At 42.1% G+C, this 23125-nt stretch overlaps 1 protein-coding gene across 5 annotated transcripts; it reads left to right on the top strand.

Annotated features, from left to right (window-relative positions):
* The first annotated feature begins 318 nt into the window (after nucleotides 1–318).
* On the top strand, nucleotides 319–21321 carry LOC123739282 (deoxynucleoside triphosphate triphosphohydrolase SAMHD1). 5 transcript variants are annotated; one of them, XM_045713717.1, is made up of 18 exons: nucleotides 319–631; nucleotides 7058–7124; nucleotides 7302–7371; nucleotides 8841–9001; nucleotides 9632–9747; nucleotides 9885–9955; nucleotides 10092–10271; nucleotides 10726–10826; nucleotides 13541–13649; nucleotides 13792–13883; nucleotides 17778–17893; nucleotides 18168–18307; nucleotides 19946–20041; nucleotides 20208–20312; nucleotides 20410–20547; nucleotides 20743–20811; nucleotides 20846–20899; nucleotides 20934–21321. In XM_045713717.1, the coding sequence occupies exons 1-17, from the start codon at nucleotides 448–450 to the stop codon at nucleotides 20876–20878; spliced, it is 1848 nt and encodes a 615-aa protein (XP_045569673.1). In that variant the 5' UTR covers nucleotides 319–447; the 3' UTR covers nucleotides 20879–20899; nucleotides 20934–21321. The 5 variants fall into 5 exon arrangements, 4 of the variants coding, with proteins under 4 accessions (XP_045569673.1, XP_045569672.1, XP_045569674.1 ...); XM_045713716.1 differs by having other exon boundaries at nucleotides 20846–21321; XR_006767655.1 differs by having other exon boundaries at nucleotides 321–631; nucleotides 20743–20899.
* The last annotated feature ends 1804 nt before the right edge of the window (nucleotides 21322–23125 follow it).

Genomic DNA, 23125 nt, shown 5'->3' with positions numbered 1-23125 from the left:
AATATGTGCTTCAGTAAAGTGGGTTTCTTAGTATTCATAGTTGTTAACTGCTGAAATAGAATGTAGGTCACAGAAATAGAGGTTGTGGTGGCAGCTGTAGAGAAATACTTGGTATTGCAAGGTTTTACTGCAGAATATTTTAAATAGTGAAATGTGGAGAGTTTCATGAGGGCTAATAGTTGGCAGGGTCATTTTCCTTTTTCCCAATTTTGTATTACCGGACGTTCATGTCGGTAGGCTGTGACTGGCTCCACACTCCAATACATTAGGTGGCAGTGTATGCGCCTAAAAGTTGGCTACGATCCGCCAACCCAATCCCAAAGAAGAAGGTGTGGTTTACCATTTTTGACATTTACATTTTAGTCATTTAGCAGACAGAGCGACTTACAGTAGTGATCGAGAGTACTGCTTTATTGTGTTACCGGCGCTTTTCTATTACCGATCAATATGGATAAGCGAAAGCGTTCCAGAGAAGATTTACCGACCGCTGACAGTGACCATTTCAAAACCCCGGAGCAGAGCGTTTATACCGGGTTGTCGCGGGACGGGGACTTAAGGCAGTGCGATGTCGAGGACACTTGCAGATACCTGCGTCAGGAAGGTCTCGGGGCATGGGAGGAGAAATTCACAGGTTCGATTGTTGTGATCACTGTTTTGCATGTCTTCTCTAACTAGCTACATACACATGATATTTGACAGATCACTGTTTTGCATGTCTTCTCTAACTAGCTACATACACATGATATTTGACAGATCACTGTTTTGCATGTCTTCTCTAACTAGCTACATACACATGATATTTGACTGATCACTGTTTTGCATGTCTTCTCTAACTAGCTACATACACATGATGCTGCTGACCCAGCAGCAGAGTAATTGCTAAAATCAAATCAAATTGAAAAAAAAACAGTGAAATGCTGAATACAACAGGTGTAGTAGACCTCACAGTGAAATGCTGAATACAACAGGTGTAGTAGACCTTACAGTGAAATGCTGAATACAACAGGTGTAGTAGACCTCACAGTGAAATGCTGAATACAACAGGTGTAGTAGACCTTACAGTGAAATGCTGAATACAACAGGTGTAGTAGACCTTACAGTGAAATGCTGAATACAACAGGTGTAGTAGACCTTACAGTGAAATGCTGAATACAACAGGTGTAGTAGACCTTACAGTGAAATGCTGAATACAACAGGTGTAGTAGACCTTACAGTGAAATGCTGAATACAACAGGTGTAGTAGACCTTACAGTGAAATGCTGAATACAACAGGTGTAGTAGACCTTACAGTGAAATGCTGAATACAACAGGTGTAGTAGACCTCACAGTGAAATGCTGAATACAACAGGTGTAGTAGACCTCACAGTGAAATGCTGAATACAACAGGTGTAGTAGACCTTACAGTGAAATGCTGAATACAACAGGTGTAGTAGACCTCACAGTGAAATGCTGAATACAACAGGTGTAGTAGACCTCACAGTGAAATGCTGAATACAACAGGTGTAGTAGACCTCACAGTGAAATGCTGAATACAACAGGTGTAGTAGACCTCACAGTGAAATGCTGAATACAACAGGTGTAGTAGACCTCACAGTGAAATGCTGAATACAACAGGTGTAGTAGACCTCACAGTGAAATGCTGAATACAACAGGTGTAGTAGACCTCACAGTGAAATGCTGAATACAACAGGTGTAGTAGACCTCACAGTGAAATGCTTACATACGAGCCCCTAACCGACAATGCGGTTTAAAAAAATACGGATAAGAATAAGAGATAAAAGTAATAAAGAGGAGCAGTAAAAAAATAACAGTACCGGTTAGTTGAGGTAGTATGTACATGTAGGTAGAGTTAATTAAAGTGACTATGCATAGATGACAACAGAGAGTAGCAGTGGTGTGGAGAGGGGAGGGGGGGCAATGCAAATAGTCTGGGTAGCCATTTGATTAGATGTTCAGGAGTCTTATGTCTTGGGGGTAGAAGCAGTTTAGAAGCCTCTTGGACCTAGACTTGGCGCTCCGGTACCATGTGGTTGCAGAGAGAACAGTCTATGACTTGAGTGGCTGGAGTCTTTGACCATTTTTAGGGCCTTCCTCTGACACCGCCTGGTATAGAGGTCCTAGATGGCAGGAAGCTTGGCCCCAGTGATGTACTGGGCCGTTCGCACTACCCTAAAGACTAATTTACATTGTCCTTTGAACTATAGTACCCTAGCTAGGCCAACTACAGTTGAAGTCGGAAGTTGACATACACTTAGATTGGAGTCATTAAAACTCGTTTTTCAACCACTCCACAAATTTCTTGTTAACAATCTATAGTTTTGGCAAGTCGGTTAGGACATCTACCTTGTGCATGACACAAGTAATTTTCCCAACAATTGTTAACAGACAGATTATTTCACTTATATTTCACTGTATCACAATTCCAGTGGGTCAGAAGTTTACATACACTAAGTTGACTGTGCCTTTTAAACAGCTTGGAAAATTCCAGAAAATGATGTCATGGCTTTAGAAGCTTCTGATAGGCTAATTGACATCATTTGACTCAATTGGAGGTGTACTTGTGGATGTATTTCAATGCCTACCTTCAAACTCAGCGCCTCTTTGCTTGACATCATGGGAAAAATCAAAAGAAATCAGCCAAGACCTCAGAAAAAAATTGTAGACCTCCACAAGTCTGGTTCATCCTTGGGAGCAATTTCCAAACGCCTGAAGGTACCACCTGTGCAAACAATAGTACGCAAGTATAAACACCATGGGACCACGCAGCCATCATACCGCTCAGGAAGGAGACGCATTCTGTCTCCTAGAGATGAATGTACTCTGGTGCGAAAAAAGTGCAAATCAATCCCAGAACAACAGCAAAGGACCTTGTGAAGATGCTGGGGGAAACGACATAACCTGAAAGGCCGCTTAGCAAGGAAGAAGCCACTGCTCCAAAATCGCCATAAAAAAAGCCAGACTACAGTTTGCAACTGCACATGGGGACAAAGATCATACTTTTTGGAGAAATGTCCTCTGGTCTGATGAAACAAAAATAGAACTGTTTGGTCATAATGAGCATCGTTATGTTTGGAGGAAAAAGGGGAGGCTTGCAAGCCGAAGAACACCATCCCAACCGTGAAGCACGGGGGTGGCAGCATCATTTTGTGGGGGGTGCTTTGCTGCAGGAGGGACTGGTGCACTTCACAAAATAGATGGCGTCATGAGGTAGGAAAATGTGGATGTATTGAAGCAACATCTCAAGACATCAGTCAGGAAGTTAAAGCTTGGTCGCAAATTGGTCTTCCAAATGGACAATGATCCAAAGAATACTTCCAAAGTTGTGGCAGAAAGGCTTAAGGACAACAAATTCAAGATATTGGAGTGGCCATCACAAAGCCCTGACCTCATTCCTAATTAACATTTGTTGGCAGAACTGAAAAGGCGTGTGCAAGCAAGGAGGCCTACAAACCTGACTCAGTTACACCAGCTCTGTCAGGAATGGGCCAAAATTCACCCAACGTATTGTGGGAAGCTTGTGGAAGGCTACCTGAAACGTTTGACCCAAGTTAAACAATTTACAGGCAATGCTACCAAATACTAATTGAGTTTATGTAAACTTCTGACCTTCTGGGAATGTGATGAAAGAAAAAAAGCTGAAATAAATCATTCTCTCTACTATTATTCTGACATTTTACATTCTTTAAATAAAGTGGTGATCCTAACTGAATTTTTACTAGGATTAAATGGCAGGAATGGTGAAAAACTGAGTTTAAATGTATTTGGCTAAGGTGTATGTAAACTTCCGACTTCAACTGTACGTATTGTATATAGTTTTTGGTGGTGTGGTTTTTATACAAGCCCCTGAGCTTCTAACTACACCTGCACACCGTTTATTTATTCATTTTTATCTGTATTGTTGTTTTCTTTGGTGCAAAAACATTTAACTACACAGTAACAAATCCATCACCTCCAGTATACTACTGGTCTGAACATTAACATGCATCGCTTGCGGTACGGTTTTGGAAGCATAGCAGGGAGAAATAATTGTTTAAAAAAAAAAGGGTTGTGGATAGGGTTCCCACACGGCCATATTTCGTATACATGTGGGTTAACCCTAACCCGTATACATGTGGGTTAACCCTAACCCGTATACATGTGGGTTAACCCTAACCCGTATACATGTGGGTTAACCCTAACCCGTATACATGTGGGTTAACCCTAACCCGTATACATGTGGGTTAACCCTAACCCGTATACATGTGGGTTAACCTAACCCGTATACATGTGGGTTAACCCTAACCCGTATACATGTGGGTTAACCCTAACCCGTATACATGTGGGTTAACCCTAACCCGTATACATGTGGGTTAACCCTAACCCGTATACATGTGGGATAACCCTAACCCGTATACATGTGGGATAACCCTAACCCGTATACATGTGGGATAACCCGTATACATGTGGGTTAACCCGTATACATGTGGGCTAACCCGTATACATGTGGGCTAACCCGTATACATGTGGGTTAACCCGTATACATGTGGGTTAACCCATATACATGTGGGTTAACCCTAACCCATATACATGTGGGTTAACCCTAACCCATATACATGTGGGTTAACCCTAACCCATATACATGTGGGATAACCCTAACCCATATACATGTGGGATAACCCTAACCCATATACATGTGGGATAACCCTAACCCATATACATGTGGGATAACCCTAACCCATATACATGTGGGTTAACCCATATACATGTGGGTTAACCCTAACCCATATACATGTGGGTTAACCCTAACCCATATACATGTGCACATTTGGGGAACTGATAGTATTTCTGATTTGCTTATCGCACCACCACCTGTGGAGCTTCTCAAAGTAATGTTTTCTTCACCTCAAATAGCAAGCAAACAAACGTCTGTTTTTACATCCATTGAGAATTACAATAGTTCCTCAATGTATTTTAAAAATCTTTCCAGCTCTCTTCCTTTCATTATAAAATATGCCTACCAGATTACTTCTTATCAGTGCTTGACTTGGACTGAAATAGGTTCTGGTACTCATTTTGGGTGCTGGGACTGTTTATATTGAGGTGCAGGAGCTCCACTATACTTTTGAGCTGATATTCTATAAGAGGAAGAGGAGCTCAAGCAATAGAACATTTGAGGTGCCGGTACTCAGCTCTGGGGAGCTCCTGTGTCTTTCCTCTTTCTCCATTCACCCAGTTAGTCAGACTCCAGGCACCAACCACACCAGGAATTCTCTTCAGGTATTAAATCTGAACATCTGTCGTCACCCCTGAGATGACTCCTTTGACGGGCTCTCTACTCCGAAGTTCAAAGTACAAAACTTTTGTTGTCCGGATTATTTTATTAAGGCCCACTGCAATGAATCAAAATAAGACCACTCTTGGTCACTCTGACAGTCTTGACTTTTCCCAGCACACACTTCACTATTTTCAACACCTCAAGTGGGTTTCCCAAATACTGTATGCATCCTTACTCAACAAACGCATCCCAACAGGAAGCGATTCGTTACCATTCATAGACGTATCCTTCACTCCAATTTTTGACAATTTCTTTTTTTGTTCCAGTTTGACACTACTGTTGTCCATTCAGAACATTAATCTTCATCAACCTTTGCTCGACGTGCTGCTTGATTCAAACTCAGCATTCACTTCCACCATTTTCCCCATCAGCCATCAGACTACAACAGAATAGTCTACCTGTGCTAATTAGCTAGCTGTGTCTCGAAACACCTGTGTGTAACCGGAAGACGGACACCACAAACATCTTGTTACTGAAAAATACTGCTGCAACTCTGTTAAACAGTGTCCAGTAAGTCTGTATTAAACAGTGTCCAGTAAGTCTGTATTAAACAGTGTACAGTAAGTCTGTGTTAAACAGTGTCCAGTAAGTCTGTGTTAAACAGTGTCCAGTAAGTCTGTATTAAACAGTGTCCAGTAGGTCTGTATTAAACAGTGTCCAGTAAGTCTGTATTAAACAGTGTCCAGTAAGTCTGTATTAAACAGTGTCCAGTAGGTCTGTATTAAACAGTGTCCAGTAGGTCTGTATTAAACAGTGTCCAGTAAGTCTGTATTAAACAGTGTCCAGTAACTCTGTATTTTGATGTGATATGAAAGTACTGCCTGCTGCAACTCTGTTAAAACAGTGTACAGTAAGTCTGTATTTTTCAGTTGTGAAATTATTTTGATGTGATTTATGTTTCTAGAACCGTATCGCAATCGAGAATCGATTTACGTTTAGATGGAGTATTTGGCTGTTTTGGGTTCCAGAGCCAATTCAACCTTTTAAACTGAACATATAAGGTCCTTGGACTATAAGCAGGGTGGGAAATTAACACCAGCCACCAGCTAAATGTTAGTACATTTTGGCATTGGCAGGTAGAAGGTCTAATATTTCCATCCACATTGGCAGGTGGTCACACAGCGCATTTCTGAGAATATTTTTGGGATCCAAAGCCCATTGTGTGTGTGTGTGTGTGTGTGTGTGTGTGTGTGTTCAGCTCTGTAAGAGAATATTTTCAACATTACGGTGGTGAAAATGGGGTGGGGTGCAGCATAGGTTCAAACAAGAGAGTGAAATATGGAGACCTTGCCGGCTGGAACACACACTGATATCCACTACTGTCTGTCTCGATCTGTTGCGCTCTTTTCTTTGAAATCACTTTCAATCAATTTCACAACCATTCAGTAAGTGTTTTAACATTACAAAACATGTGCATGCATTTTCTGTGATTTCTTTATGAATTTTGCCCCCAAAATGTGTCTGGTAAAATTTGGGCATCCACCAGCCACTACTGTTGGTAGACCAAAAAGTACATTTCCCACCCCGACCATAAGGCTTCTTTAATCCATTATTGGGCTAAGTAACCACCCATCCATCCCCCATCACAATCTACCCTCCTTACTTTCTCTATGGTATCTGTTAGTGCCCAGCATCAAGGTTGTTCCAGCCAAATAACTGAATTCATCTGATGAAGAAGAAGGTTGGTAGACTTGCACACAGGAAAGATGATCTGTCCTTTTTGTTTGGTTTTCCCCCACACAGAGCAACAGATAACAGGAGTGGGGTTACGATACCTCACAGAGACACATCTGGAGAATATGGGCATAAGGTATGTGTGGTGTGGTTTCAGTATGGGGTGGGGTCATTTCCGTGTTCCAATCTAATGTGCACCTTCTAATTTTGGTTGATTTGTTGTGACATATTTCTCTTAGTCAATTTCTTGAGGATTGTGATGTTCTGATTTTGGTGTCATGATTATGAACTGACTCTCTCTCTCTCTCCTCAGGCCTCTTGGCACACGGCTGCAGATTCTGCACTGCCTGAAGAAGCTGTGGCAGATTGCAGCAGAGACCAAGGTAACACAATAGAGGTTTTAGAGGCCCTCTTGGCTGCAGAGACCCAGGTTACACAATAGAGGTTTTAGAGGCCCTCTTGGCTGCAGAGACCAAGGTAACACAATAGAGGTTTTAGAGGCCCTCTTGGCTGCAGAGGCCAAGGTAACACAATAGAGGTTTTAGAGGCCCTCTTGGCTGCAGAGCCCAAGGTAACACAATAGAGGTTTTAGAGGCCCTCTTGGCTGCAGAGCCCAAGGTAACACAATATAGGTTTTAGAGGACCTCTTGGCTGCAGAGACCAAGGTAACACAATAGAGGTTTTAGAGACCCTCTTGGCTGCAGAGCCCAAGGTAACACAATAGAGGTTTTAGAGGCCCTCTTGGCTGCAGAGCCCAAGGTAACACAATAGAGGTTTTAGAGGCCCTCTTGGCTGCAGAGGCCAACGTAACACAATAGAGGTTTTAGAGGCCCTCTTGGCTGCAGAGCCCAAGGTAACACAATAGAGGTTTTAGAGGCCCTCTTGGCTGCAGAGACCAAGGTAACACAATAGAGGTTTTAGAGGCCCTCTTGGCTGCAGAGCCCAAGGTAACACAATAGAGGTTTTAGAGGCCCTCTTGGCTGCAGAGCCCAAGGTAACACAATAGAGGTTTTAGAGGCCCTCTTGGCTGCAGAGACCAGGGGACACAATAGAGGTTTTAGAGGCCCTTTTGGCTGCAGAGCCCAAGTGTTGCTCTTTTAATCTGAATTTTCTGAAATTCTACACATTTTACTATGGGTCAGAAATACCATTTTAAAGTTTAAAGCTAGTTTCCTGCTGTTCTACATATTTGTCATTGTGCTGAGAGAAAAGTTGCAGTTTCAAAGTTAATATCCTGCAATTCTACACACTTTGCCATGGGGCTGAGTTAACATTATGCCTTGTTCTTATGCTATCTGAGTGACTCAAACATTATAACAAAATACATGGAGGCCCCAACATTTCAGATTCTCCCTGATTTGTCTATTTTTTATTTTGGTGATTGTTAGTTCTTAAATATGATCTTATTAAAAAACAATATTGCTCCACTGTCTTTTCTACATACTTTATATCTGGTTTTAGTCATTTAAGTTTACACTGAAAACGTTTGACCATCCTGAAAATGATTAGCAAAAGGGGAAACATTGACTTTGAGCCCACATAGAGAGACTGACGGACAGGGAGAGAGAGAGAATAATCCATGGGAGAGAAAATCACCTCAACCACATTGTACTTCATTTAATTTATTTATTTATTATGGTGAAAGAAGTAAAACACCCTGAGTAATAGCTGTTTTTCTATTCCATCATGTTCTCTATTCCCTGTTTTATAATGTTTTTCAATTCTATTGCAAGTGTAATGACCCTACTCTACCCACGGCCACATAACTAGAGATGCACCCTTTTCTATTCCAGAGAGGGAACAATAGAGGAATAGTAGTATCAGCACTAAGATGTATTATTGTCTCCTGTAGGTGTTTATTGACCCCATCCATGGACATATAGAGATGCATCCTCTGTTGGTCTGTATCATCGACACCCCTCAGTTCCAGAGGCTCCGCCACATTAAGCAGCTGGGAGGAACATACTTCGTCTTCCCTGGAGCCTCCCACAACCGCTTCGAACACTCCATAGGGTATGTAGGAGTGTGTGAGTATGCACTAGCGTAGAGTACAAGTGTGGGTGCCTGAACACTCCATAGGGTATGTAGGAGTGTGTGTAAGTTTGCACTAGCATAGAGTACAAGTGTGGGTGCCTGAGCACTTCATAGTTTAAAGGTGTGTGGGCTTGACCTATAGAGGGTGTGTACACCTTTTTAAATCCATGATGCAGAGTGTAATGCGCAAATTGGGATTTAGTCTATGTGGTTTTAGAGGCGCTACCCTGCATTCAAAGTGTTTGTGTGGTGTCAGGAAAATAACCTCACACTCAACGTCAGCAAAACAAAGGAGATGATCGTGGACTTGAGGGAGCACCCCCTATCCACATCGACGGGACAGTAGTGGAGAAGGTGTAAAGTTTTAAGTTCCTCGGCGTACACATCACGGACAAACTGAAATGGTCCACCCACACAGACAGCGTGGTGAAGAAGGCGCAATATTCAACCTCAGGAGGCTGAAGAAATTTGTCTTGTCATTGATTTGAACAGGCACAACAGAAAAATCCTTTTCAGCCTCTTCCTTAAGCTCTCAGTTCCCAGTGGTTACCTAGCAGGTTTCATGAGTTGGAAAATGGTTGTTATGGTTGTTGTGGTTGTGTGTTTCAGGGTGGGTTACCTGGCAGGTCTGCTGGTCCAGGAGTTGAATGAGAGACAACCAGAGCTCTTCATCTCCCATAGAGACATATTGTGTGTCCAGATCGCCAGTCTCTGTCACGACCTGGGTGAGTCTCACACACACACACACACACACACACACACACACACACACACATATATATATATATATATATATATATATATATATACACACTTTTTTCAATCTTACTGTCTCATAAATGTGATATCTCTCACTCTCCAGGTCATGGTCCTTTCTCCCATATGTTTGATGGGATGTTCATCCCTAAAGTGCGTCCAGAATCTAAGTGGAAGGTAAGACCTTTCTTTCCTCATTCTGTTTCTTTTTCGCTCTCCATGTCTGATGTTTGTGTCTATATCTTCCTGTGTTTGCTCAAAAATGTGCAGGTCACCTGTATTTGTGTGTACGCTCACCTTGTGTGTGTTGCAGCACGAGGAGGCGTCCCTGGCAATGTTTGACCACCTGGTGCGTGAGAACGCCTTAGAGCCGGTGATGAAGGAGCATGGCCTGGTCCTTCCTGATGACCTGGTCTTCATCAAGGAGCAGATTGCTGGACCACAGAACACTGTCCTTCTCAGCCAGGGAGTAAATCAGCCAGCCAGTGAGCCGGTTAGTCAATCAATCAATTTAAGAATCATGTAGGCGTGGGTTCGTTTCCCCACTTCTGACACCGATGGTAACAGAGACCGCCCGAGCGGTAGAAGTTTCGGTGAAGAGGCCCAAAGATGACGATAACAAAACAGAAAATATAAATTGGGGGTAAACTGAATAAATCAAATCATAGTAGAGCTCTCAAATGAAACCAGACCTCAATCAACGCCTGAAATCCGGCAGCATGCCATTCTGACCCTTGTTGCCTCCTCACTGAAACCTTCACCGCTGGGGCGGTAAACGTTACAATCATCTATCAGCATTAATCAGTCAACAAACATCAATCAATATTACTTCATGAATATGATTTATTTATGCTTTCTAGCAGTTAATTGTCTACGGGTTGAATTTAATTTGGAGTTTCATGCTCGGTTCTCACAGGATTCTGAGTCTGTTCTTTTTCTCTTCACAGTGGCCATATAAGGGCCGACCAGAGAAGAAGTCCTTCCTCTATGAGATTGTGGCCAACAAAAGGAACGGCATCGACGTGGACAAGTGGGACTACTTTGCCAGGTGAGTCCCCCAGTTGGAGTTTATCCCTTTTAGAAACTATGATCATTTCTGGAGTAAGCTATATTAGAGATGTAACAATACATAGGACCATTGGAGTATATTAGGAAAATAGTGCACTATGGGCAACTTTTCTTAAATTATCTTCAGGGCCTAAAATGAACACCTGCCAAATGCGGGTAGATTTTGGCATTGGCAGGTAAGATGTCTATTTCACCAGCCATGTTGGTGGGTGGTCAGGGCTCCACAGTGCAAGCATTTCACTCGCATTTGTGAATAAAAAGTATGATCACATTTACAGTGAGGGGAAAAAGTATTTGATCCCCTGCTGATTTTGTACGTTTGCCCACTGACAAAGAAAGGATCAATCTATAATTTTAATGGTAGGTTTATTTGAACAGTGAGAGACAGAATAACAACAAAAAAATCCAGAAAAACGCATGTCAAAATGTTATAAATTGATTGGCATTTTAATGAGGGAAATAAGTATTTGACCCCCTCTCAATCAGAAAGATTTCTGTCTCCCAGGTGTCTTTTATACAGGTAACAAGCTGAGATTAGGAGCACACTCTTAAAGGGAGTGCTCCTCAGCTTGTTACCTGTATAAAAGACACCTGTCCACAGAAGCAATCAATCAATCAGATTCCAAACTCTCCACCATGGCCAAGACCAAAGAGCTCTCCAAGGATGTCAGGGACAAGATTGTAGACCTACACAAGGCTGGAATGGGCTACATGACCATCGCCAAGCAGCTTGGTGAGAAGGTGACAACAGTTGGTGTGATTATTCGCAAATGGAAGAAACACAAAAGAACTGTCAATCTCCCTCGGCCTGGGGCTCCATGCAAGATCTCACCTCGTGGAGTTGCAATGATCATGAGAACGGTGAGGAATCAGCTCAGAACTACACGGGAGGATCTTTTCAATGATTTCAAGGCAGCTGGGACTATAGTCACCAAGAAAACAATTGGTAACACACTACGCCGTGAAGGACTGAAATCCTGCAGCGCCCGCACGGTCCCCCTGCTCAAGAAAGCACATATACATGCCCGTCTGAAGTTTGCCAATGAACATCTGAATGATTCAAAGGACAACTGGGTGAAAGTGTTGTGGTCAGATGAGACCAAAATGGAGCTCTTTGGCATCAACTCAACTCGCCGTGTTTGGAGGAGGAGGAATGCTGCCTATGACCCCAAGAACACCATCCCCACCGTCAAACATGGAGGTGGAAACATTATGCTTTGGGGGCGTTTTTCTGCTAAGGGACAGGACAACTTCACCGCATCAAAGGGACGATGGACGGGGCCATGTACCGTCAAATCTTGGGTGAGAACCTCCTTCCCTCAGCCAGGGCATTGAAAATGGGTCGTGGATGGGTATTCCAGCATGACAATGACCCAAAACACACGGCCAAGGCAACAAAGGAGTGGCTCAAGAAGAAGCACATTAAGGTCCTGGAGTGGCCTAGCCAGTCTCCAGACCTTAATCCAATAGAAAATCTGTGGAGGGAGCTGAAGGTTCGAGTTGCCAAACGTCAGCCTCGAAACCTTAATGACTTGGAGAAGATCTGCAAAGAGGAGTGGGACAAAATCCCTCCTGAGATGTGTGCAAACCTGGTGGCCAACTACAAGAAACATCTGACCTCCGTGATTGCCAACAAGGGTTTTGCCACCAAGTACTAAGTCATGTTTTGCAGAGGGGGTCAAATACTTATTTCCCTCATTAAAATGCTAATCAATTTATAACATTTTTGACATGTGTTTTTCTGGTTTTTTTGTTGTTGCTATTCTGTCTCACATATGATTTGGAACAGTATTTGCAAATGTACACAGCTTGTCCTTCTACATTAGCTGCAGTGAAATGTCTCCACACATCAGATAGTGCCTGTGGCCTTTTCCTGTGAAGATTAGAAAAACATGAGTAAAAGAACAACAAATACAATTCCATATACAGATAAATAATTAAGTAGTTAGATTAAACAACTCATTTGTCAGATAAATGTTTTAAAATGAAACATGTATGAAAACAGCTGAATTAACAGGCTCAAGCTAAAACCCACATAGTAGCAATAACTAGCAGAAATTGTTAACAAGTTAGAAATGATTTAAACACACTTTGATGTAGGCTACTATTTACTAGTTAACCAAAAATAATCTGTCATAAAATATATTCACCCCACCCAGTATTGTAATCAAAACTTACCAGAAAGCATGTAGTCCTTGGCTCAGACAGTGTAGTAGTGTGGGCTCAATAGCATCTCATTAGAGTACCAGATCTTGAGAATCAGCTGTACATGTGATGGAAGAATGCACTGTGCATGCAGAGGGTTGCAATTCCATTGAATTGGGGATAGTTTAACCAAAATATGCCACAAGACCTAGAATTGCCTAATGTGTATCCCATAAAAAAGGTTCACTGTTATAAAATAACTTTTTTTTAATGAATTTAAGCAAAATTCCCGGGCTTAACTTCCCATGGAAAAATTCCGGGAAAGTTTCCGACCCTTTGCAACCCTAGTCTCGAGGAAATGCATAAACATTTACATTTTGTTTAGTGAGATCTTTTTTTTACATAAATGACAACAAGAACATTGAAATTATTATTTATTTTTATTTTTAAACAACATTTTAACATAATGGATACATCAAAAACAGTTTGACAGGTAAAGGAAAACCCAGACAAAACCAACAGAGACTCCCTCACTTTCTCACCCCACAGGGACTGCTTCCACCTGGGTATCCAAAATAACTTTGACTACCGTCGCTTTCTCAAGTTTGCCCGTGTGTGTGAGGTGGACGGGAAGAAGCACATCTGCACCCGAGACAAGGTAAATGCTTCAGCTTGGCCCTCGATTACACCTCCCATTCATTCCCTTCATTTATGTTTTCCTTCAACTTTTCATTATTGGTAAAGTAGTTAGGGATTAACCTAGTTTAGTGGTGATATCCATGTGTGTTGTCCACATACAGGAAGTGGGTAATCTGTATGACATGTTCCACACACGCAACTGCCTGCATAGAAGAGCCTACCAGCACAAGGTGGGCAACATCATAGAGACAATGTAAGTACTCTCACCTCAGCAGGTGTTTTAATATAGGTAACTGCCAAAATAGAGTAAACACCAACACAGTATCTTAATAGGCTGTTGGGCCACTACGAGCCAGAACAGCTTCAATGCACCTCGGCATAGTTTCTAAGTGTCTGGAAGTCAATTGGAGGGATGCGACACCATTCTTCCACAATAAATTCTATCATTTGTTGTTTTGTTGATTGTGGTGGAATATCCCATAAGTGTTCAATTGGGTTGAGATCTGGTGACTGAGACAGCCATGGCATATGGTTTACATCATGTTCATGCTCATCAAACCATTCAGTGACCACTCATGCCCTGTGTGTGGGGGTATTTGTATCTTGTATTTATTATGGATCCAAGGCGGCGGCTACTCTTCCTGGGGTCTGGCAAAATGAAGGCAGTTATACAATTTTAAAAACATTACAATACATTCGTTACAGAATTCACACCGAGTGTTCAGGCCTTTACTCCACTACTACACATCTACAACACACTGAGTGTTCAGGCCTTTACTCCACTACTACACATCTACAACACACTGAGTGTTCAGGCCTTTACTCCACTACTACACATCTACAACGAAAAATCTGTTATCTTGTGTATGTGCCTATTTCACACTCCCCGCTGTTCCATAAGGTGTGTTTTTATCAGCTGTTTAAATCTGATTCTACTGCTGCATCAGTTACCTGATGTGGAATAGAGTTCCATGTAGTCATGGCTCTATGTAGTACTGTGCTCCTCCCATAGTCTGTTCTGGACTTGGGCACTGTGAAGAGACCTCTGGTGGCATGTCTTGTGGGGTATGTATGGGTGTCTGAGCTGTGTGCCAGTAGTTTAAACAGACCTCTGGTGGCATGTCTTGTGGGGTATGTATGGGTGTCTGAGCTGTGTGCCAGTAGTTTAAACAGACCTCTGGTGGCATGTCTTGTGGGGTATGTATGGGTGTCTGAGCTGTGTGCCAGTAGTTTAAACAGACCTCTGGTGGGGTATGTATGGGTGTCTGAGCTGTGTGCCAGTAGTTTAGACAGACCTCTGGTGGCATGTCTTGTGGGGTATGTATGGGTGTCTGAGCTGTGTGCCAGCAGTTTAGACAGACAGCTCGGTGCATTCAACATGTCAATACTTCTCGGTACCTTCAGCTTGTCAACACCTCTTACAAAAACAAGTAATGAGGAAGTCAATCTCTCTTCCATGAGATTGACATGCATATTATTAATTTTAGCTCTCTGTGTACATCCAAGGGCCAGCCGTGCTGCCCTGTTCTGAGCCAACTGCAATTTTCCCAAGTCCCTCTTTGTGGCACCTGACCACACGACTGAACAGTAGTCCAGGTGCGACAAAACCAGGGGAAGAAAATGTCTCAGGTTTTTGCCTGCCAAATGAGTTCTGTTATACTCACAGACACCATTCAAACACTTTTAGAAACTTTAGGGTGTTTTCTATCCATATATAATAAGTATATGCATATTCTAGTTACTGGGTAGGATTAGTAACCAGATTAAATCGGGTACGTTTTTTTATCCAGCCGTGAAAATACTGCCCCCTAGCCCCAACAGGTTAACAGCATGCCACTGCCTTTACTCAAAGCCTAACCCTAACCCTTTACTCAAAGCCAGTGACATGTCATTAGTAAAGATCGAAAAAACAGCTGCCCTGGGGAATTCCTGCTTCTACCTGGATTATGTTGGAGAGGCTTCCATTAAAGAACCCCCTCTGTGTTCTGTTAGACAGGTAACTCTTTATCCACATTATAGCAGGGGTGTAAAGCCATTATAGCAGGGGGTGTAAAGCCATAACACATACGTTTTTCCATCAGCAGACTATGATCGATAACGTCAAAATCTGCACTGAAGTCTCACAACACAATCATTTCCTCATCAATTTCTCTCAGCCAATCATCAGTCATTTGTGTAAGTGCTGTGCTTGTTGAGTGTCCCTATGAGCGTGCTGAAAGTCTGTCAATTTGTTTACTGTGAAATAGCATTGTATCTGGTCAAACACTATTTTTACAGAAGTTTACTAAGGGTTGGTAACAGGCTGATTGGTCGGCTATTTTAGCCAGTAAAGGGGGCTTTACTATTCTTAGGTAGCGGAATGACTTTAACTTCCCTCCAGGCCTAAGGGCACACACTTTCTAGTAGGGTCAAATTGAAGATGTGTCAACATCATCCCCTGTTATCCACAGTACTTCCATCCAAGTTGTCAGACCTCAGTGGCTTGTCATTGTTGATAGACAACAATAATTTGTTCACCTCTTCCACACTCACTTTAAGGAATTCAAAAGTATAATTATTGTCGTTTCATAATTTGTCAGATATACTTGGATGTGTAGTGTCAGCGTTTGTTGCTGGCATGTTATGCCTAAATTTGCTAATCTTGCCAATGGAAAAAAATCATTAATGTAGTTGGCAATATCAGTTGGTTGTGTGATGAATGAGCCATCTGTTTCAATGAATTATGGTGCTGAGTTTGCCTTTTTCCCAGAATTTAATTCAATGTGCTCCAAAGCTTTTTACTATCATTCTTTTATTTTATTTATCTTGGTTTCAAAGTGTGGTTTCTTCTAACCAAACCCTGAGAGACATGATATCTGGATCCATGTTAAACTAACCTCTAACCCAATCCTGAGAGACATGATATCTGGATCCATGTTAAACTAACCTCTAACCCAATCCTGAGAGACATGCTATCTGGATCCATGTTAAACTAACCTCTAACCCAATCCTGAGAGACATGATATCTGGATCCATGTTAAACTAACCTCTAACCCAATCCTGAGAGACATGATATCTGGATCCATGTTAAACTAACCTCTAACTCAATCCTGAGAGACATGATATCTGGATCCATGTTAAACTAACCTCTAACCCAATCTGAGAGACATGATATCTGGATCCATGTTAAACTAACCTCTAACCCAATCCTGAGAGACATGATATCTGGATCCATGTTAAACTAACCTCTAACCCAATCCTGAGAGACATGATATCTGGATCCATGTTAAACTAACCTCTAACCCAATCCTGAGAGACATGATATCTGGATCCATGTTAAACTAACCTCTAACCCAATCCTGAGAGACATGATATCTGGATCCATGTTAAACTAACCTCTAACCCAATCCTGAGAGACATGATATCTGGATCCATGTTAAACTAACCTCTAACCCAATCCTGAGAGACATGATATCTGGATCCATGTTAAACTAACCTCTAACCCAATCCTGAGAGACATGATATCTGGATCCATGTTAAACTAACCTCTAACCCAATCCTGAGAGACATGATATCTGGATCCATGTTAAACTAACCTCTAACCCAATCCTGAGAGACATGATATCTGGATCCATGTTAAACTAACCTCTAACCCAACCCTGAGAGACATGATATCTGGATCCATGTTAAACTAACCTCTAACCCAACCCTGAGAGACATGATATCTGGATCCATGTTAAACTAACCTCTAACCCAATCCTGAGAGACATGATATCCCTCCCAAGCTTCATTATGGACCCCTCATGTCTCCTTTGTAACTAATGTTCCTATACTCTGAGTATAACAATGTTCAACGTTTACCCCAGGATCCAAGAGTGTGCAAAGCTGTCATCAAGGCAAAGGGCGGCTACTTTGAAGAATCTCAAATATAAAATATATTTTGATTTGTTTAACATTTCTTAATTTTGATGTCTTCATTATCATTCTACAAAGTAGAAAACAAAGGGAAAAACCCTGGAATGAGTAGGTGTGTCCAAACTTTGGACTGGTACTGTATATCTGTTTTATTTCCTATCTTTTATACATTCATACAGGTTCTCAGAAATTGAGTTTTTTTTCTGCTGTATGTTATATGTTGAAAATGAGATGTTATATTGTCTTTTTTCAGGATCACAGAGGCCTTTATCAAGGCGAACCCCCACATCCAGATTCAAGGTTCAGGGGGAAAGATGTTCACCATCTCCGCAGCAATAGACGACATGGAGGCCTACACTAAACTCACTGGTCCGTTCAACCCCATAGAAATATAAAGTGTACAATGGCTCTGGTCTGTTCTACTTACCCAGACAACCAGAGCTTTGAGAGTTTTATGCCAGGCGTCAAGGCTGTCCAAACAGGCTGGGTTTGCCATACCTGTTTTCTTTGTGTGGTACATTCCTGTCCATACAATTACTGCTGGGTTTGGTTTGCATGATTACCTCTCATCTTCCCACGCTCCTTATCACCTTGTCTCTCCCTCTCACCTGTCTCTCTCCCTTTCTCCTCCCTTCCCCTGTAGACAATATGTTTGAGCAGATTCTGTACTCGTCGTCCTCTAAGCTGGCTGAGGCCAGAGAGATCCTTCAAAACATCACCTGCAGACGCCTCTACAAGTGTGTGGGACAGACCCAGACTGAGGTGCGCGTGGAGGTTTCACAGGTGTGTGTGTGCGTGTGTGTGCGTGTGTTTGGAGAGAGGATATCCTTCCAGGGCTTACTAGCAGAGCTTTCTACGAGATTCATATTATGTGCCTCCAGGGGCGAAAATCTGATATCCACTTTGGAGGGGACAATTACATGAGATTTTCTCAAGAGCCATTCCTGAGGGGGACACCAAAAGTAGTGCTGTAACACATAGCCTACATTGTAATATGGTAAATGTATATTGAGGAACCAAAGAAATAAGGTGTTTGCCGTACTCCTAACTACCGGTACCCAAAACTACACAACTAATCACAACAGCAATACCATTGCCTTTAACAAATCTTAGTTCAGTCACCAGTTTAAGTTGAGAGTGGGGGTATCCATGGCATTTTCCAATTATGTTCCTATTTTACAAGTCAAACAAATTGAGAACCTTTCATAATGTTGCCAAACAAAGACTCAACAAACTTACCTGAGACTCCCTGTCTCTGCCAGTCTGTCCCTGCATATCTGTCCCCAACTCTGCTATCTGTGTGCCATCTGTTGCCTGCTCTGCCTAATGACATCATTGTGAAACATTTCCATTAGAATTTCATTTCTTTCTTATGAACATTTTATCAACTAGTCTGAGATATTAGGCTACTAGGGTTCTTACTTTGCGTTTTGGTGTATTGAAAAATACTCTGATGTCCGTCTTTTATTTTTCTGCCATTTTTCTACCTGGCTGGCTGGCTGGCTGGCTACACACACAGTGTGTAGGTTATTTACAGTAGGAGATGGGCTTCTATCATCTTCAATCATTCTATTTGGGCTTCGATCTAAAAGGTAGCTAGCAAATGTGAAACAGATTAAAATGACAAGAGTTGACAGCTGTATGAGTTCACCATTTACACAACATATGCTGCAACCTTTTGTAATTTTAATAGTTTGTTTCATATTGGCTGGCTTCCAACAATAGCTGAATTTGCAAAGCTAGCGAGCACCAATTCAGTTTCAGTGGTGTTTGCTATAATCTTTGCTACCCGGGTTAAATAAAGGTGAAATAAAATAAATAAATAAAAGTTCCCTTGCGACAATTTAGCTTTTGCAACGAGACCATTAAATATATTTAAGACAATGGTAGAAGAGAGTGTAGTTCTGTTCAGTTTGGACTTCAGTTTATCGCTAACCTTATCACAGGGACTTTGAAGCAGTAACTTACATCATCTGCATGCTGATTCCATCTTTGACGAGGCCACATAAATGGAATTGGTACTAGCTAGCTTAATAGTTAATATTTGCGCGCTAGCTCTGCATATTCAGCTAGTGTGTGTGCACGCGATTGACTGGATGAACCTCACGGCAGTTACGTGCATTGAGTGCCTTTCAGACAGTAGATACGACCTCTCTGTTACCTAGCAAGCTAAGGAACTGGCAATGGATCAAACCATTGTGAGGCAAAGGGCGGGGTGTCGCAATCTTTTGAAACTTAAAAACGCGCTATTAAGTGTCTATAATCAGCACAATTGCTTTCATTGCGTATTATTAATATTATTTAAATGACATAGTTATGTTTCAGTGATATATTGGGGGGGACAAATCATATTTTTCCCAGGATGGGGGGTCGTGATTTCCGCCCCTGTGTGCCTCTCATCCTCGTCTTCTCTTCCCCCAGAAAAAGCTCCTGGAGTGGGCAGGCTGTGTGGCGAGGTCCAGGCCTCGGAATGACCTTAAACATGTTACTCTGCAGCCAGAGGACTTTGTTGTCCATGTGAGTGTCCAGTCTTTTCACCTCAATCAGGGAACTGATTGAATACATTTTACCATACCATCCCCCCCCGCCTTCTCTATAGGTAACCCTTTGTTACCAGTTGCTCTGTTGAAAATGGGTATCTCTTTGCATGTCCATCTCTCCTCCCTATCTTTCTCTCCATCAGATCATCAACATGGACTGGGGTATGAAGGAGAAGAACCCCATCAACAACATGCGTTTCTACTGTAAGAACGACCCAACCAAAGCTTACCAGATCAGCAAGGACCAGGTCACTACTTCAATGCACTTACGTATACCTATTTTAGAATTATCCAATCATTTTTGGAGCTTGGAAACATGATATAAGGCAATTGTTGTTCCTGTAGGTGTCCAAGCTGCTGCCAGAAAGGTTTGCTGAGCAGCTTATCAGGGTCTACTGTAAGAAGACTGATGAGAGGACCATGGAGGCAGCTAAGAAGAACTTTGTCCAGTGGTGTATGGATATGAACTTCTCCAAACCTCAGGTCAGGAGGCCTCGCTCTTTCCTTTATATATCATTTTACCTCAAGCTTTTAGCGTTTTTACATTGTGTGGGGAAGATGACAGTGCAAGGCCAAGCCAGCTAGCTATCACCATCTTACCTGCACCACACAGAGTATTTTCCCAATGTTTAAAATTTACACTGGTATCCCTGTGTGTTTGTGTTCACATTTGTTTAGGATGGAGATGTGATTGCACCAGAGCTCACCCCTCTTAAGGCAAGCTGGGCACACAACAATGACACTGAGGATAATGAGGGGAGGAAGAGGCTGGGCCACTGAGGATAATGAGGGGAGGAAGAGGCTGGGCCACTGAGGATAATGAGGGGAGGAAGAGGCTGGGCCACTGAGGATAATGAGGGGAGGAAGAGGCTGGGCTGCAATCAATGATGACCAGACTCTTTTAAGAGGAAGATGAGAAACAACAGAGAATCCTTCTGTTTACGGCAGTGGTTACCAATCATGGTCTTTGAGGGCCACAGGGTATGCAAGGTTTTGTTCCAACCCAGCACTAACACACTTGGTTCAGCTAATCTAGGTCATTAAGATGAACTGACTAGCTGAATCAGGTGTGTTCACGATGGGTTGGAACAAAAGCCTGCACACCCTGTTGCTCCCTAGGACCAGGGGTTGGTGACCACCACCTCAAGAAAATGTGAGTCAGGCTTTCGAAAGAAGTCACTTTACTCAGGGTTCTGTTCACTCTGATTCAGTTTTCCAGGGATTAGATCATGTAGTCTTTCTTTTATTTACTTTTGATGTTTTATTTCAAGCGTACATTTTAGGTTTGGTTATCTTAACGTTATGCTATTTCATGATAAGATAAGTGTAGGAGTATGTGAGTATACATACCTGTTCTCCCAGGCTATGCATGTTGACGTGCCACTCTCACACATGGCTCTTTCAGATAGCCAAGCAACGACTTTTACATATTTATCCATCCTGGTGGAAGTTACTCTTTGGACAATCATGCTTTACCTCGTAATACTCCCAAAGCTGAATGTGAACTTATCCTTAGTGTTATATTTGATCAACATGCAAACAAACAGGTAACCGTTGTTTGTGTTTCAGGGCATTGTCTTTCTTTTATGCATGGTTTCTACGCTGTTTTAGTTGTTATATACCCAGCTACCATAGTTAGCCTGGTCATGCATATCTACAGTATGTAGGCTAAAGTAGGAGTTGGCTAAGCACATACAGATCAAAGATCAGGGTACAATGTAGCTTAATTATCTTCAGAAAAGCCACCACTTTAACTGACAAACAATGTTAAGTTATCATATTATCTTCATCCATGTACCCTACTGAGGCAAGCAGCTATCTGTCTAGTGTTTGGTATCATTTGGGAGTCTCGTTATGTTATCTTCATTTAAACAACATGAACACAATGTTTACCCTAAAGTCTGCCTCGATGAGCCCACAGCTGTTGATCAGATATGTTTGTTGATTTAAGTTATGCACTTTGTTTTAAATAAATAATATAATTTTGAATGAAAGACTAATGGGGTGGAGAGTCTCACCATTTGAAGGGTTTTGTAATACAGAATGTAACCGGCCACATCATCTGCGAAATACGACCCTCTTCTCTGCCTAGCTATCTGAGTTCTGTTTCCTTAGAACTTTGTGTAGAAGACAGCTCTAGCATCCTGAATCCTCAATTTAATTATAGGGGTGAAAACAAAACAAATCTCGGTTAACCCATGGTCTATGGTAAATTGCTTGAGTCGTTCATCTTAGGTTATACTATGCATTCCATCCCGTTGTGAGAGGGTCAGTGCTGTCTGGGTTCCTTGGGACATCCCTACCCTAAACCTTAACCCCTAACCTTAACCCCTAACCTTAACCCCTAACCTTAACCCTTACCTTACGAAAATAGCTGGCTAGCTAACCTCGATAATTACTCTAAACTACACAATTATCTTTGATACAAAGACGCCTATGTAGCTAGCTAAAAAACAATTGCTCAGATCAATGTAATGTAATGAAATGTAATATTACCTGCGGAGCGAAGTGCAGCACGACTACTCGCTCCAAACCCGGAAGTCACATTCCTACCCTAAACCTTAACCCTTACCTTAACAATGCTGCTCGCTCAATAGGCCTATTTGGAAGTTCATAACTTGGTAGCCTACAGACAGAATAATCTTCTCTTTTCAGCAGGATCCATTTGCTTAACAACCTGCGATTGTATTTGAAATATTGCGAAAGCCCTGTTGTAGCTGCATCACTGACAGATTTGCCGCATGTTCCCAACTTGTAGGCATGCCTTGTGATTGGGCTACACACAATCCACAGCTATTTTAAAAATATAAGCTATTGCTCCTCTGTGGCTAAATTACAGGCCTACTCCTGGTGTAGTAATCTGAATGATTTCATTTCTTTCTGAACAGACAGAAGTAATTCTATCACTTTGGCAAATGTATTTTAATGTATCGGGTGCTGCACCAACTCAAGCACCCTTCCTGCGGGCCGATGATTCTATAAGGAAATAAATGATTAGGGTTAGGGTTAGACCATAACCCTAACCATAACCCTAACCATAACCCTAACCCTTCCTGCGGGG

This window comes from Salmo salar, unplaced genomic scaffold (assembly GCF_905237065.1).
Source record: "Salmo salar unplaced genomic scaffold, Ssal_v3.1, whole genome shotgun sequence".
NCBI lineage: Eukaryota > Metazoa > Chordata > Actinopteri > Salmoniformes > Salmonidae > Salmo > Salmo salar.
Note: the sequence above shows the minus strand (reverse complement) of the source record. Positions and strands in the feature narration are given on the sequence as shown.

Excerpts from the sequence above, each read along its gene's own strand:
- LOC123739282 (XM_045713717.1), top strand. The coding sequence starts at position 448 with ATGGATAAGCGAAAGCGTTCCAGAGAAGATTTACCGACCGCTGACAGT. Across the intron at positions 10,272-10,725 it reads ATCAGCCAGCCAGTGAGCCG|TGGCCATATAAGGGCCGACC; the intron begins GTTAGTCAATCA and ends TTCTCTTCACAG. Across the intron at positions 20,812-20,845 it reads CACACAACAATGACACTGAG|GATAATGAGGGGAGGAAGAG; the intron begins GATAATGAGGGG and ends TGGGCCACTGAG.